We start from the raw sequence: 16,052 nt of genomic DNA, 5'->3' as shown, positions 1-16,052 counted from the left end.
ACTTCTCTGAAAGACTGGGTGTAAAATTTCCTGCTCCAGTGGCAGGCATCCTGGATGTAGGTTTGTTTAGGAGACTAATGCAAAAATCCATATCCATCTGCTTGCTTTGTTGGCACATGTATTCACACATGCTCGAATACGATGAGAAATACTGATTGAAAGAGAAAATTGAGGGAATTCATTAGAAATATATGAATTAGTAGAATACAAAATTGAATGTGAACAAGCTGATGTAAGGGTTATTTTTGACCTTGCTGCCTAGACAGTGAAATGGGGGAGTGGATCAGCTACACACTGCAGACAATACTTGATTTATAGTGCTTTGATTTTTATTGAGTGCTACAAAAGACTGGCATTCTGTACAATCACCCAGTCTGTGAAATTGAAAATTACCCCCAAATCTCCAAAATGACACCACATATGCACAGCAGTGGAAATAGGGCACCGATGTGACAGAATATCCAATTGAGATGAAAGTTTGCAGAAAGCCGTTTAGATTCTCCATTGTGTTTCTATCCCATTTCCTCCTTCCAGTCAAGCGTGGGTTGTGCATCATTTATTTTCCACTGACTTTCTGAGAAAAGCATTCGACTGATTCAATTATTTTCTAAAATTGTCATCTTCAGGCTGTTAGGATTTCATTCATACATCCGTCCATCCTGTTTCTGAAAACCACAAAACGGGAGCTGATGCTGGTGGAACAGGAGTTCAGAGCCCAGACAATAGCAGCTAATCAGCTTCCTGCCATTTGGGGCACAGCCCACGCAATGTGACCAACTTAGAAGGGAGCTGGTGTGGACCATGCGCGCCTTGCTAGCATGGAGAGAGAATGGATCGTCATGTCACTGAGTGGCTGGCATGAGTTTGAGTTTCAGTCTGCCAATTTGGACTGTGGGGGCATGTTAGTGCCCTCCCTTAAACATTTCCATTTGAACGTGTGCACAGCTGCACGTGGACCCTATCCCCACTCTTGTAACAAGTTCTAATTAAAGGGATCGGCATGGACATCCTGGTGAGGCGCTTTTGACTTTGTTTCTCTGCTGTGGATTTGAAGTACTATGCAGTCTCTGAGGCGAGCTCCAGAAGGTTGTCGGGGGTCAGAAGAGACTAGATTTTGCCCTGGAGTTCAGTGGAGTTTGAAGGTTCATTGACCTGAAGTTAGCCGTCACCCGGGGAGCCTGCACTCGCAGCATTGTGATGAATATCCCTTGAAGAATCCATCTGCAGAATACGGGTCACATGACCCAAGAAGCCAATCGGAGAGCAGGGTGGGGGATCACCCTGGTGATCCGGGTTTCTTATCTGGAAACACCTTGGGAGCTGACTGGCAGCCATGAGGTCACGAGCCTCTGTCTTATAAATAAATGTGACCTGACTGGTGAACTGGAGCCGCAGTGCAGGGGAAGCATGGCACTCTCAGTGGCTGCAAAAATCATTTGCAAATTACAATACCTTAGGATCTTTCCAAGCTGGAACTGACTCAAGAATAGCATCTCCCCTGCTGCCATCTGACTTTTGAATGCACCTTCCTTATATGAAGTTAATTTATCTCTAAACCCTAACAATCACTATATTTTGCATGTTCTCCTTTACTTATCCCCTATGTCCTCTATGTATGGTACATTTTGTCTGTATAGCATGCAAGGAATAATAATATTGACTGTACGCTAATACATGCGACAAATTGAATCAAACTCTCAAGTTGCTGGGTTTTACTGTAGGGAGATAACACTTGCCCGAGTTGTCAGGAGAGGGGATTTCATACTTCTTGATTTATCCAACCAGAAAGAAGTAGGAAGAATGGACATTTGGCTTTACCCAGGTAGTGGGATTCCCAGTGGCTAAGGGGACCACTGTAAATGCCCCTGGTCTGTGGGTACCACTGACTAACAAGGAGATAAGAACATAAGAACATAAGAAATAGGAGCAGGAGTAGGCCATCCAGCCCTTCGAGCCTGCCCCGCCATTCAATAAGATCATGGCTGATCTGTCGCTGCTCAGTTCCACTTTCCCGCCCTCTCCCTATAACCCTTAATCCCTTCTCCTATCAAAAACCCATCAACCCGCGTCTTAAAAATATTTAGCGAGGCAGCCTCCACCACTTCAACGGGCAGAGAATTCCAGAGATTCACCACCCTTTGAGTGAAGAAGTTCCTCCTCAACTCCGTTCTAAACCACCCCCCCTTTATCTTGAGGCTGTGCCCCCTAGTCCTACTGTCTTTTTTGAGCGGGAAGAGTCTTTCCACCTCTATCCTATCCATCCCATTCATCATCTTATATGTCTCAATGAGATCTCCCCTCATTCTTCTAAACTCTAACGAGTACAAGCCCAGTTTAGTCAGCCTCTCCTCATAGCTCAACCCCCTCAACTCCGGTATCAGCCTAGTAAACCTCCTCTGCACTCCCTCCAAGGCCAAAATATCTTTGCGCAGGTGCGGCGCCCAGAACTGCACACAGTACTCCAGCTGCGGCCTCACCAATGCCCTATACAGCTGCAGCAAGACCTCCCTACTTTTATATTCAATCCCCCTCGCTATGAAGGCCAGCATCCCATTCGCCTTCCTGACCACCTGCTGCACCTGCAAGCTGGGTTTTTGCGACTCATGCACAAGGACCCCGAGGTCCCTCTGCACCGTCGCCTGCTGCAGTTTTTCGTCCCGTAAGTAATAGTCCTTCCTACCATTCTTCCTACCAAAGTGGACCACCTCACACTTGCCAACATTAAATTCCATTTGCCATTTCCTGGCCCATTCGCCCAGCCTATCTAGATCCTTCTGCAGACTCTCCACACCCTCCGCACAATTTGCCGTTCCCCCAATCTCGGTGTCATCAGCAAATTTCGACACCCTACACTCGGTTCCCTCCTCCAGATCATCTGTATAAATGGTAAAAAGCTGAGGCCCCAGCACCGACCCCTGGGGCACTCCACTAGTCACCATCCGCCAATCCGAATAGCACCCGTTGACCCCCGCTCTCTGCCTCCTATTTGACAACCAATCCTCTATCCACGCTAACACCCTACCCCCAACTCCATGTCCCTCGACCTTCTGCAATAACCTCTTGTGAGGTACTTTGTCAAACGCCTTCTGAAAATCCAGAAAGACCACATCCACCGGCTCTCCTCTATCCACCGCCCTGGACACATCCTCATAGAACTCCAGTAAATTTGTCAGACACGACTTCCCTTTCATGAAACCATGCTGCGTCTGCTCTATCAAGCAATTCCCTTCAAGATGCCTCGCAATTTCCTCCTTAATGACAGATTCTAACATTTTACCTATCACAGACGTTAAACTAACCGGCCTATAATTCCCGTCAAATTAGATGAACCTCAAAGAATTCCTTTTCATTAATGTATAGTTGGTTTCCACCATTTGTTGAATACCCATTATCCTGGCAATCGGATGCTTTTGTCTTGTGCCATTTTGCTGTTCTTGCTATATTTAAGCCACCACAGTGAACAGCAGGGTGAATGCTTGCTGGCACAAGCACATTCCTCTCTCCTATCAGGTGAACAAATTTGCACAACACACGGACAGCAAAACCTCATGCTACCACCAAGAATGTTATGGATCAAGCCATTGGTGTTTGAAAAGAATGACTCTACTGTCTGGACCACCCACAATGCACCGAGCGTGCCTCCAATATTTTGGCAGTCAACCCCCTGGTTCCTGTGACGTTGCAGCTCTTGCCACAGGAACTTCAGAATCTTGAGAGGAAGGAGGGAAGGAACTGTAGGAGCAGCAAGAGGAGGAGAAGGAGGCAGAAGAAGGGAGGAATTATCTGGGACTCCATTGCTACAAACATGCTATCTTTGAGCAGTGAATTGGACTTCACCTTCCTCCACCCCCATTCCCCCCACCAAACCCCCTCACTAAATCATATAAACAGCATAGAATGCATGCCAGGAATTTGATATAAAAACAAAAAGCGCTGCAAAAACTCAGCAGGTCTGGCCGCATCTGTGGAGAGAGAAACTTAGCTATGCTTCAAAGAAAAGTCATACTGGACGAAAATATTAACCCTGTTTCTCTCTTCACAGGATCCTGTCAGCCCTGCTGAATTCTACCAGCACTTGCTACTGTTACTCTGTAAAACCAGGCCCACATCACCATTGCTCCAGAATCTCCAACACATGAGAGGGAAAAGAAAAATATTAGCATTTCAGGTCGATGACTTTTCATCAGAACTGGAAAAAGCTAGAACTGTCATACGTTTTGTTACAGTGTGGTGTTACTCCAGTATGACTTAGGAAGTATGGTCCAGAATTTCCATTGTCCGGAGGGTTGTCCTCCAGAGGTGCCCGCGCTGGGGTACTTTGTGGAGTTACCCATGCAAGGTCTGTGTGGGAATTAACTGGACAGTTTCAACTTCTATTGGGCAATTAGTCTGTGTCTCAAATGCTCCAAAACTCTGATTTAAAGTTGGAGACCTCAGATGACTCCGCCTTAGTTAGCAGTATGGTTACCAAGGAAAAGTTAGAAGTATTAAAACAAGCTTTCTCTTGGTTAACTTTACCACTGATCCCCATTTGACTCACCATCACACGCGCACTCAAGCTCTCCAGTCCCAAAACTATCTCCCTCCAACCGACCGGCTGTCTTCCCCCAAACTGTGACTAACTTCCCATCTCCCTGCAAACACTCCAGCCCCATTCATTGACCACCCCACCACCACCCATTCCTCTTGCCTACTTGCATTACATACTTTCCTTTCTAGCCAGTCAATGTGATTTAAAAAAACAAAGAGACATTTCGACATACCGGAATATGGCAATTATTACTGTAAACAGTGGTTTTGTGTTTCTCAGAGGCGGGGGAGTGGGGGGAGCAGCGTGCTGTTCGCAGGTGCAGGGATTCCCAGTCGATCCAGCCTCTCCTGATAACTCCAACCATCAAGTCCTGGTATCTGGGGTATTTAAAACCTATTACAGCTCACACTTTTCCCAGTTCCAATGAAAAATCTTTGACCTGAAATGTTAAGGCTATTTCTCTCTCTATAGCTGTTGCCAGACCTGTTGAATGCTTGCAGCATTTGAGTATGACCATCATTTTTGGTTGTTATTTGTATCAACCCTTGTTTTCATGCTACTGTTGGATGCTTCTTGTCCAAAGGGAGGAGAGCTGTGGCACAGCTAAGAAAGGAAAATGATTGTGATTATATTAACTGATGGTTATTACCTTTACTTACACAACTTGCCAATGAGGACCTTGAATAGGATTACTTGCATACATTGGCTGGTGGGAGGGGCTGGACATTGCCACCTATCATGTAAAAAAAAATGCTTGTGAAGTTTGGATCCGAATTAGCTGCAATTATCACCCTAGACATTACTTGCATACAACCAATGTCAAATATTGATAAGAATTATACAAACTAAAATATAAAAATTGATTGATTTAATGAGACACTGGAATATGATTGAAGGGAAAGAAATTGTATTCATAGAGCCCCTGCAATGCAGAAGGAGGTTATTTGGCTCATCGAGTCTACACTGAAGCTCTGACAGAGTATCTTAGGCAAGCCCCCTCCCCCATCCTATCCTCGTAACCCCACACATTCACCACAATTACTCCATCTCATGCACGAATCGTTGGACGCTGAGGGACAATTCAGCATGGCCAATCCACCTGCACATCTTTGAACTGTGGGAGGAAACCCCAGCAGACAGAGGGAGAATGTACAAGCACCACAAAGTCAGTGACCCAAGACCAAAATTGAAATTGTGTGCCTGGAGCTGTGAGGCAGTAATGCTAACCACTGTGCCGTCTGTAAATTGTAATCCAAGTTACACAACTTTCAGAGAGGAAGGATAAGGGACTGCAATGAGCAAACAACATCAGAAGCTTGTCTGCATATTTTGAGTTTTGCTTGATATTGATAAATAGCTTTATTATTTTTACTGTTACAATCTCATCTCTATGCTTTGATTATTTGGACATTAGAGTCACAACCTGACAGTATTCTACCCACACAGTGATATCACAGAAATAGAATAATTACCTTTTCTTGAGTATATGGTTCATTAGTTTCATTATTGCTATCGGGTAAAGTTGAGTTTGGAGCTAAAATATTGTAATTCTGGAATATTTTAGGTTCAGCAAATGCTTATTTTGCAGAAAATGACACTTTGGAAATTGATCATTCATAAATTGGCAGTCAGTTGAACAGATGCTTTGTTTTCTTATTGGCTGCAGGTTGACGGGTAGCTTTGTCCCCGACCTGATTGTAAGCAGGAGCAATCAGATGTGGTTACACTTGCAAACAGATGAAAGCATTGGGTCCATTGGCTTCAAGATAAACTACAAAGGTAGGTGATGGAAAAGCTTTCTGTGTAACTAGTATGTGTATACAGGACGGTGTTTTCATTCATTTCTTTGAATGCCATTAACTCTTGGCCTTGTGTACAAAGACTAATCTGAACTGTAAATCCTGATGTTTAAATAATCCAATGTGTACTGACTTCCAATTTGCAGAAACTAAATGTGTCTTGCATATGTTGAGAAAAGATAATGTTAAGTTGTTGCAATCAGGAAGGTGATGACTCTGTGGTGTTATCACTAGACTGTTCATCCAGAAACTCAGCTAATGTTCTGGGAGCTCGGGTTCAAATCCTGCCACGGCAGATGGTGGAATTAGAATCCAATATAAAAAAATCTGAATGAAGAATCTGCCCATTGTCATGAAATGATTATCGAATGTCAGGAAAGCCCATCTAGTTCATGAATGTCATTTAGGGAAGGACATTTACCTGATCTGGCCTGTATCCAGAGCCACAACAATGTGATTGACTCTCAACTGCCCTCCGTGGGCAACTAGAGGTGGATGATAAATGCTGGCCAGAAAGCAATGCCCATGTCCCATGAATGAATAAAAAAAAATCCATTCGCTTTACGCACTGAATGTTCAGAAAATATGGTACTATTATTTTTAGAAATCATAATTCTAAAGCCATTTCAGTTGTGTGTTTGTGATGTGAAGACTTCTTCCTTAAAAATCAATTCAGAAAAATTCAACTTGACAAATTTCATCAAATTTGGCATATATAAAAACTGACTTTTAAAAGGGTTACTGAATTCAAGACAAGGGACTGAAATAAAACACTTGTTCCATTTAGCTGATGCACACAAATTTCCTAATTCTTGGACGTGAACTTTATTGGCAAGGTCAACATTTATTGTCACTCCGAGTTACTGTTGAGAAAGTGACGGTGAGTCCAGGTGACTTACCAGGCAATTTCAGTGCACTGTTACGAGTCACATATTGAGATTCTTTGCCATAAATTTAAAAGAATTACTGTCCAAAACATCATTGCAATAAACTTAAAGGTCATGATGATATGAAGTTCAAAGTGAACCAATCAGTTCCGTGCAAAGCAATAAATGTCTGCAGATACGTTCTGCAGCAAATGTTCCTTGAAGCCAAAAAATTGCAAAAACAGGATTTAAACCAACAATCAATGCTAATCAATCAAACTTTGCAGTAAGTCTGACAGTCACTCCTACACTAACTGAATATACTTCTAAGTGCACTTTCATGTTCAGAACTTATTAGCCTGAAGTGGCATTTGTCAGGATGTTTTGTTTGATGCATATCTGTCAGATTATTTTCAGGCCAAGTACTGTTGTACAACACATTAAACTCATCACTTACAGCTGAATTACATGCAGCATCTATTCCTGCTCAGAAAGACTGGTCAACCAAAGAACAGAATTGAGTGGTATACATTTAACTCTCTGTGGATTTCATCAACATTATTGTATCTCTAATTGATCATTTACCCCACTGTAATGTTTGAAAGTCAAACAAATTAGGAACCCTAACCCTAACTGTACATTGTTTCTCTCTGAACTTCACATTCTAAAATGATTATTGTTCCTTTAGATTATTTTAAATAGTGCTAATTGGACCATATTACAGTTATTATATTTGATATATTATGGGATAAAGCTTCCACCTGAGCTCACTTTGGTGGAAATGGTGTCCAAAATTGTGTTTGCTCAGAGGTGTCTTTTTTTTCCTCAAATTTTCATTCAAACTCATTTGCAAATCACACAAATATAAAATCTGCCTGAACCAATGCATCTTTTTAGAATGCTGGCCAGATTCTCTCCAAAAAGTCTCAGCTCCCAAAGTGACAGAAAATGGTAGCAAATCACATCCTTTGTTTTAGCGTACTTACCAGAGCGAATCTCTGACGTTCTGAGCACTGCAGAGTGCCTCAGCACAATATACTCTGGAAAATAGGGAATGGGGGCCTATTCCCGCTCAAGAAGCCAGCAGCATAACATGGAGTGAGAAATTGCGCATGGGCCACAGAGATCAGCACATGCGCAGCGCACCTCCCCCCCCCACTGCCCACCATTGCCAGCCTCCTGATCGCTGGCTAGCCCCAAACACCCCCACTGCTGACCCTCTGATCCCCGACACCCAACCACTGGACTTCTGGATCTCCCGGGGCCAGCCCCAATCTCCCTGACCACCTCCCCCCCCCCCCCCCCCCCCCCACACTGCTCCAATAGTCCCCACCCCTCAGTGACGCCTGCCCCCTTGGCACTGCCTGCTGCCCAATGGGCAATTCCAGTTTGCCTGTTTGGCATAGCAAGCGTGCCAATCTGGCACTAAGAAAGGGGCACCCCCTTACTCCCAACTTCCGGGGGGGAGGTGGGGGGAGGCTCAGTGTTCTCTGTTCCCTCCAACTCTCTGAAAGATCATTATAACCCTCACCCTCCCCCAGAAAAATCCATTGTGGCTAGTTTTTTCCTTGTTTTACTGTGGGCAAAATCCCAATTCCCCACTGATGTGTTCAGTGGAAGGTGGCGAGGAGAGAATTCAAAAAATCGATTTCGTGCCAATGTGAATTTCCTACTGGATCTTCTGCTGGTGTTTATCCATGGCAGATTGGAAAACCTACCAAAAATGTGCATGAAACTCGATTGCATCCCACTCACAGGAGGCCTGACCACCCACACCCAGTTCTCTGTAACATCACCAGCAAAATATGCCAGTGCAAAACACATTTGGAGCACTGTGTCCTACAGATGGAAGAACTCGGGAAGGAGAGAACATTGGTGACCCGAGAGCGTCACAGCAGCGGGAACTATCTCGAGGTTGATCTTCCAGATTTGGTGCCCTGGAGGTAGTCCACCTTCTAGCCTCAGAATATTCCTGGAGATCCATTTGATTTCTCAGAAAGTCCATCTTCTTGCACAGAGTGTTCCCAGCGAGCCACTTTCATTTTCAGAAGGTCCACCTTATTTCTCCACTCAAGGTCAGTCATTTTGGGCATCCTTTGCAATAGGGTGTCAAGATGTAATGGCAGATTTTGTAGCATTATAGGCCTGTCCCACCACAGAATCCAGCACAGAACACCCGGTTGCATAATTCCTGAGGTTGCTGTAAGAGAACTCGACATATCTTCCTGTTGTTCCTTCACAGTGGGATACGCTCTACTTTCCATCTCCCACTACTTCATCCCAAGACACGAAAATTCCACTGTTATGTTAGTGTTGATGTTAAACTGGTCACAACTAATTAACTCTATCTGAATACTTTTTAGATTGAATTATTTAGTGATTGAATGCAGGGACCATAGCCCTTTGGGAAAACGCAATACAACTGAAAAAATATTTCCATGTTTGGTTTTTCCAAGCAAAATATTTTCTTTGTGTCCATTCCAAACAAGTCACAGTTAAGTAATTAATTCTCTCAAACGATTAGGGATGCATTATCTTTCCTTCAAATTCCCCCAACACTCTTGCCTTTAAAATCATTTGCAATGTCGACACCTTTCAAGCAACTTTCCATTTAACGCTACCAAATGATGTGTTGTGTTTATATTTCAAACTTGATCTTTCGATAAGCCCCCACGTCCAGGCAGTTGATTGCCTTTGATACGGATTGAAAGTTCACCCCTCGTCAATTTGAGTGTTGTCTTCAATAAATAGAAACGAGCCGTTTTCAGGAATTAAGTTCACTTCAAATGTCTAGCCACACAACCAATACTGGGAAGGAGCAGTTTATTCCAGCGATCTCAGAAAGCAATGTTGACTGATACTTTCTGCACCATTTAAATTGGAAAGAAAGAGAAATAACATGCACATTTCCATAGCAGAGCCAGTTCTGCATTAGACCAACTGTTGTTTCCCACATCATACAAGTTGTCAGATGTTGCCAGGCATTTCAGCAGTTTTAGTCTTGAGTACAATACTGCGTCAGCTGGAGAAACTACTTAATGGTCATGTCAGCGGAAAGAAAGAAAGATAGAAAGATTTGCATTTATTTATCATCATCTATGACATCCCAAAGTGCTTTATAGCCACTTAAGTACTTTTTGATGTGTAGTCACTTGTGCAATGTAGGAAAGTGGCAGCCAGTTTGTGTTTTGTAGGTTCCCACAAGCAGCATTGTGATGATGAACAAATGGTTTGTTGTGGTGTTAATTGAAGGGTCAATAACTGCAGGGGATAACTCCCTGCTGTGGGATCTATCATGTCCACCTGAGGGGGTGGACAGGGCCTCAGTTTTGACATCTTATCTGAAAGTGTAATGCACTAACTCTGTTAGGCGTTGTGGGTTTCAAAGAAAAAGCTATGGTTTGCGCACACAGATTCGAAGTAACAAGAACAGGTTTATATTTCGGAGATTTTGACTGTACAGAGTAGGAAATGAAACTATGGCAAAAGTCTCTGAAACATCCCAATTACTTTGCCATCAAATCATGTGATCAGCTCTTAAAACAGTCATACAACCATGTAAATTTATAACAGAAAGGTGCTTTGAACAATGTAGCACTCCCTCAGTCTGGATTGTTGTGTTCAAATCCTAACACGAGACTGACCACACAACCTTCTGATTCAAAGGTGACAGTACTATTGACTGAGCCCTGGCTTGACACAGCTGGCAGGCAGTCGCTATCCCCGAGTAATTTAGCTTTCCTGTGATAATTTGCATTGATTTTCCTGTTTCATTTTCAATTTTCTTTATTCTGTTGCCAACCTTTGCTACGCTGCAGCCTTCTAAAGAATGTTTTCATTGTTCTGTATAGCTCCAGATAACTCACCTCGTGAGCCTTAAGTTTTTATATCTGTACCCTCAATCACCAAATTGACATACTTCAGCTTCCTGTCATGCATACATCTCTTCCACGGAATCACCAGTTTATGATTTATAAATGTGCTGATCCAATTATCTTCAAGAAAAATATTCTCTTAGAATCATGGACATTTACAGCACAGGAACAGGCCCTTCACCCCAACTTTTCATGCTTTTCTGTTTTTACCATTAAGTTAGTCCCAATTGCCCGTGTTTGGCCTATATCCCTCCATAACAATTGACCAATATATCTGTCTAAATGATATTTTAAAGACAAAATTGTACCCACCTCTACTAATACCTCTGGCAGCTCGTTCCAGACACTCACCACCCTCTCTGAAAAAAAATGCCATCCGAGACACTTCTGTGCTCTACCCTCCCATCTTCAACCTACGCCCTCTAGTTTTAAATTCCCCTTTCTTTGAGAAAAGATGATGACTATTAAGCTGATCTGTGCCCCTTATTATTTTATAGACCTCTCAAAGTTCACCCCTCAGCCTTCTACACTCCTCCTATCCAGCCTCTTATAACTCAAATCATCAAGTTCCAATAGCATCCTCGTAAATCTTTTCTGCACTCTTTCTAGTTTAATAATATCCGTTCTATAATAGGGTGACCAGAATTATGCACAGTTTTCCAAATGTGGCCTCACCAATGTCTTGTACACCTTCCACAAGATGTCCCAACTCCTGTATTCAATGTTCTGACCAATGAAACCAAGCATGCTGAATGCCTCTTCACCAACCTGTCCACCTGTGACTCCACTTTCAAGGAGTGATGAATCTATACTCCTATATCTCTTCTATAATTCTCCGCAGTGCTCTACCATTAACTGAGTAGGTCCTGCCCTGATTCAGTCTACCAAAATACATTACTTCTCATCGATCCAAAATAAATTCCATCTGCCATTCAACGGCCCACTGGCCCAATTGATCAAGATCCCGTTTCAATCCTAGATAACCTTCTTCACTGTCCAGCATGCCACCAATCTTGGTGTCGTCAGCAAATTTAATAACCATGCCTCCTAAATTCTCATGCAAATCATTCATATAATTGCCAAATAACAGCGGACCCAGCACCGATCCCTGAGGCACACCACAGGTCACAGGCCTCCAGTTTGAAAAACAACCCTCTGTCTTTGTCAACAAGTCAATATTGTATCCAATTAGCTATCTCACCCTGGATCCTGAGAGATTTGACCTTATGTAACAATGTACCATGTGGTGCCTTGTCAGAGGCTTTGCTAAAGTCCATGTGGACAATGTCAACTGCACTGCCCTTGTCTACCTTCTTGGTTACCCCTTCAAAAAACTCAATCAAATTCCTGAGACATGATTTTCCATTCACAAAGCCATGCTAACTGTCCCTAATAAGTTCTTGTCTCTCTCATTGCCAGTAGACCCTGTGTCTCAGAATACTTCCTAACAACTTACCCACTACAGACTTTAGCCTCACTGGCCCGTCGTTCCCCAGCTTTTCCCTGCAGCCCTTCTGAAACAAAGGCACAGCATTTGCCACTCTCTAATCTTCAGCCACCTCACTTGTGACTATCAGTGATTCAAATATCTCTGTGAGGTGACCCGCCATTTCCTCCCACAATGCATCCTGGGATGCATTTCATCAGGTCCCAGGGATTTATCTGCCTTGATGTGCTTTCAGACTTCGAGTACTTCCTCCTCTGCAATATGTACATTGCTCAAGACATCACTATTTATTTCCCTTATTTCTCTTACATGCAAATCTTGGTGTAATTCTCTGATCTTCAATTCATGACAATCAAACTTCTGCTTTCTTCTGTACCTCCTTCACAAAGTCTATGAGCATCTCGTCTCTTTTCTGTCTGTTTTTTTACATCTTTGATCTGGTGCTGTGGTGCATCCATCCCAATTCCTGGTATCCTGTCCACACCTCAACTGAAGCAGGATGTTTCTCAGATTGGGATTGTTTCCTGAACACCTATATGCCTTCCTGGCAAACCTGTGCCAGCTTTTGGCATTCCATATTCTTCCACATTTTCTATGATGCCAACTTTTACCCACATGCATGAATTGTAATCTCCTCATCTATAATTGATCTGGCTGTCTCACTGAACATTGTTTCCCCAATCACTAATCCCCGTTGCATTAAGGAGGGAACCAAAGTGTAAAATATTGAAAAAGAAAACCTGCCTTTAAATGTACACTACAAAATGGTTTTACATTTTTTTTTCAGTTGTTTGTATCATTTGCAAGTTGCGTTTTTTCTGGAATTTTAGCATATTGTAGTTCCAACTGATGTGTTACAAAACATCCATTTGTTCACTGAGATGTGAATGGCTTCACATTGGAAGAAGAATTTATTCGTTGCAGTTAAAATTACATTTGGTTTGGGTTAAAATTTGGTTTTGCATGTTTGCTCTTAATTTTTTCCAGCAAATAAGATCTGTTTATAAAGGCCAACTAACTGACCTCAACATCTGAAGTTAGACAATTAACAAATTCTCTCATTAGCATTTCCATTGTGTTGCATGTTCACACCAATTTTCGTTGCAACATTTCTCGGTATGTTTCGGTATCCCTGGCTATAAATCTGAGTTTTTCATTCAATTTCTTTGTTGATAGATTGATACTTTTAATATTTTTAAGCAGGATGACAATTAATTTAACATTCTGCCTCGCTGACCTTTTTAAAGCTGCTTGGAGGGTTAGATCAATTCTGGCTAACAGAATGGCGATGGATCAGATTATTTTTAATGGGGTTCTCAGGATCACTCTTTCATATTCCACAGGAGTAATGTCAAGCGTGCCTTTGCTTGGCCTCTTTGACGCCATCGACCAAAGAGCTGATCAGTTTACTAGCAGAATGCGCTCTAAAACAGTTCCAGCCTCAAATGATATTCAGGTTGCTATGACCCTGACTTCGATATTAGTGCCTGAAGCTGGAGGGTTCTTTGGGTGTTCATTTTTGTGTTTCTTTAAAATTGGCATCAAGCACGTGGTCAGGGTTACTGGGCAGTGAGGCTATCAACCCACTTTCAGGCCTTTGCCACTCCAATAACGCACAAGGTATCAATGGTCTGTTTCAACTAAGAGCAAGGAACAGGTAACGTTTTGAAGGCAGCCCAGTGCGTTGAGTTCGAGGAAGCTTGGAATGTCATTTCTCAACTCATTTGCAGTTGAGCACTTAACCATTGTAAGAAAAGCTGGGGGGCAGAGATATGTCCACGGTAATTCAAGCATGAATTTCCATGTTTCAGTGGAAAGCTTCAACTTTCTTGGCATATTGAGCTTAAGGCCTCATTATCAAGCTCAACGTTTCTAGAAAATGTAGAAATTTGCTGCCAGCTTTTTTGAAAAGAGAAATCAAAGATCAAAAAAAGAATGGTTAAAGGGAACTGGAAAGTGGGGAGATGGTGTGCAGTGAGTGGCAATGAGTGGGAGGATTGGGTAATAATTGGGGAATTGGGATTGAGGAGGGAATCAGTTGAATTGGGTATAGCAGAGGCTAGGATGTTGTTGTGGAAGTGGTGGTGATTGGGGGAAGGATTAGTTGTGCGTGGCAGTGATCCACAGTTTCAAAATGCAGTGCTGAGGACCGCTCCTGTTACTTTTCAATCACATTCAGATTGGCATATTTTTACGCGTCTGCATGCTGTCTGCAGGGACCTCTTTTGGGACCACCTGTTAGGCTACATATGGGCTTAGTTTTCCAGAGTGCAACCTTTGCATTTAGTACCTGAGAGCAAAACAATATCCTAGATGGGCCTTCAAATAGGCCTGAAAAATGAGTGCTGCTTCGTCAAATTTCTAGGCCCTGGGAAAAGGGAGTAACCTCTTACTTTGCTCAGGCCCTGTCGCTGAGAATGCTGATTTGTCAGGTGCGTGGACGGAGGAAAAGCTGTCCTGTTGTTTTTAAAATGCAAACAGATACCAACACAGTAATCTTAATCCAGCTGACTCAGCAGGAAACTGGCAGAATAAGATCAACAACCTGCTTTAGATTTGAATGGAGAGTAAAAACACTCTGGTTGTAAAATGGGAGGCTGATGCAATCCTGTCAGTTACCTGCTGGGTGGTTAAATTGAAGTTGTCGTCCTTATAATAAAGATAAATGTATTGGTGGATGAATACTAATGTTTCTTTTTCAAAACAGAATAACTGGTTGGTTATGCTGGAAAATGGTGCACTAGGAAAGTTGATTCGCTGGTTAAAAAGAAAAAGGAGGCTTATGTCCGGATGAGACTTGAGGGCTTAGGTAGTGCACTAGGAAGCTTTAGATTGGCTAGGAGGGAGTTAAAGAGAGAGTTAAGAAGGGCTAAAAGAGGACATGAGAAGACTTTGGCTGACAGGATTATGGAGAATCTTAAGGCGTTCTGTAGATATGTTAAGAACAAAAGGTTGGTTAGGGCAAGATTAGGGCCAGTTAGAGACAGCAGTGGGAATTTATGTGTGGAACCGGAAGAGATTGGAGAGGCATTGAACCAATATTTCTCTTCGGTGTTCACGCAGGGGGACATAAATGTAGCTGTGGAGAACACTGGGTTACAGGGTTGTAAACTGGACAGTATTGCAGTTGATAAGGAGGATGTGCTAGTTATTCTTGAGAGTTTGAAAATAGATAAGTCCCCTGGGCCGGACGGGATTTACCCTAGGATTCTCTGGGAGGCAAGGGAGGCAATTGCAGAGCCTCTGGCTCTGATCTTCAGGTCGTCGTTGGTCACCAGTATAGTGCCAGAAGATTGGAGGTCAGCGAATGTTGTCCCATTGTTTAAGAAGGGGGACAGAGACTTCCCCGGGAATTATAGACCGGTGAGTCTTACTTCTGTTGTGGGCAAGGTTTTAGAAAAAATTATTAGGGATAGGATTTATAGTTATTTGGAGAGTACTGAATTGATTAGAGATAGTCAGCATGGTTTTGTGGAGGGTAGGTCGTGCCTTACTCACCTTATTGAGTTTTTTGAGAAAGTGACCAAAGAGGTG

The 16,052-nt window shown here is 42.9% G+C and overlaps 1 protein-coding gene across 1 annotated transcript in view; it reads left to right on the top strand.

Moving 5' to 3' along the window:
- csmd3b (CUB and Sushi multiple domains 3b) overlaps positions 1 to 16,052 on the top strand; it is a 1,478,622-nt gene that overhangs the window by 943,909 nt on the left and 518,661 nt on the right. Inside the window, exon 10 of the mRNA XM_080194817.1 lies at positions 6,198 to 6,310. Coding sequence (XP_080050943.1) covers positions 6,198 to 6,310 — 113 coding nt within the window. The remainder of the gene's footprint in view (positions 1 to 6,197; positions 6,311 to 16,052) is intronic.

Source organism: Carcharhinus amblyrhynchos, chromosome 8 (assembly GCF_965287045.1).
Source record: "Carcharhinus amblyrhynchos chromosome 8, sCarAmb.v2.hapA, whole genome shotgun sequence".
NCBI classification, from domain to species: Eukaryota; Metazoa; Chordata; class Chondrichthyes; order Carcharhiniformes; family Carcharhinidae; genus Carcharhinus; species Carcharhinus amblyrhynchos.
This window is presented reverse-complemented; position numbering and strand designations above follow the sequence as displayed.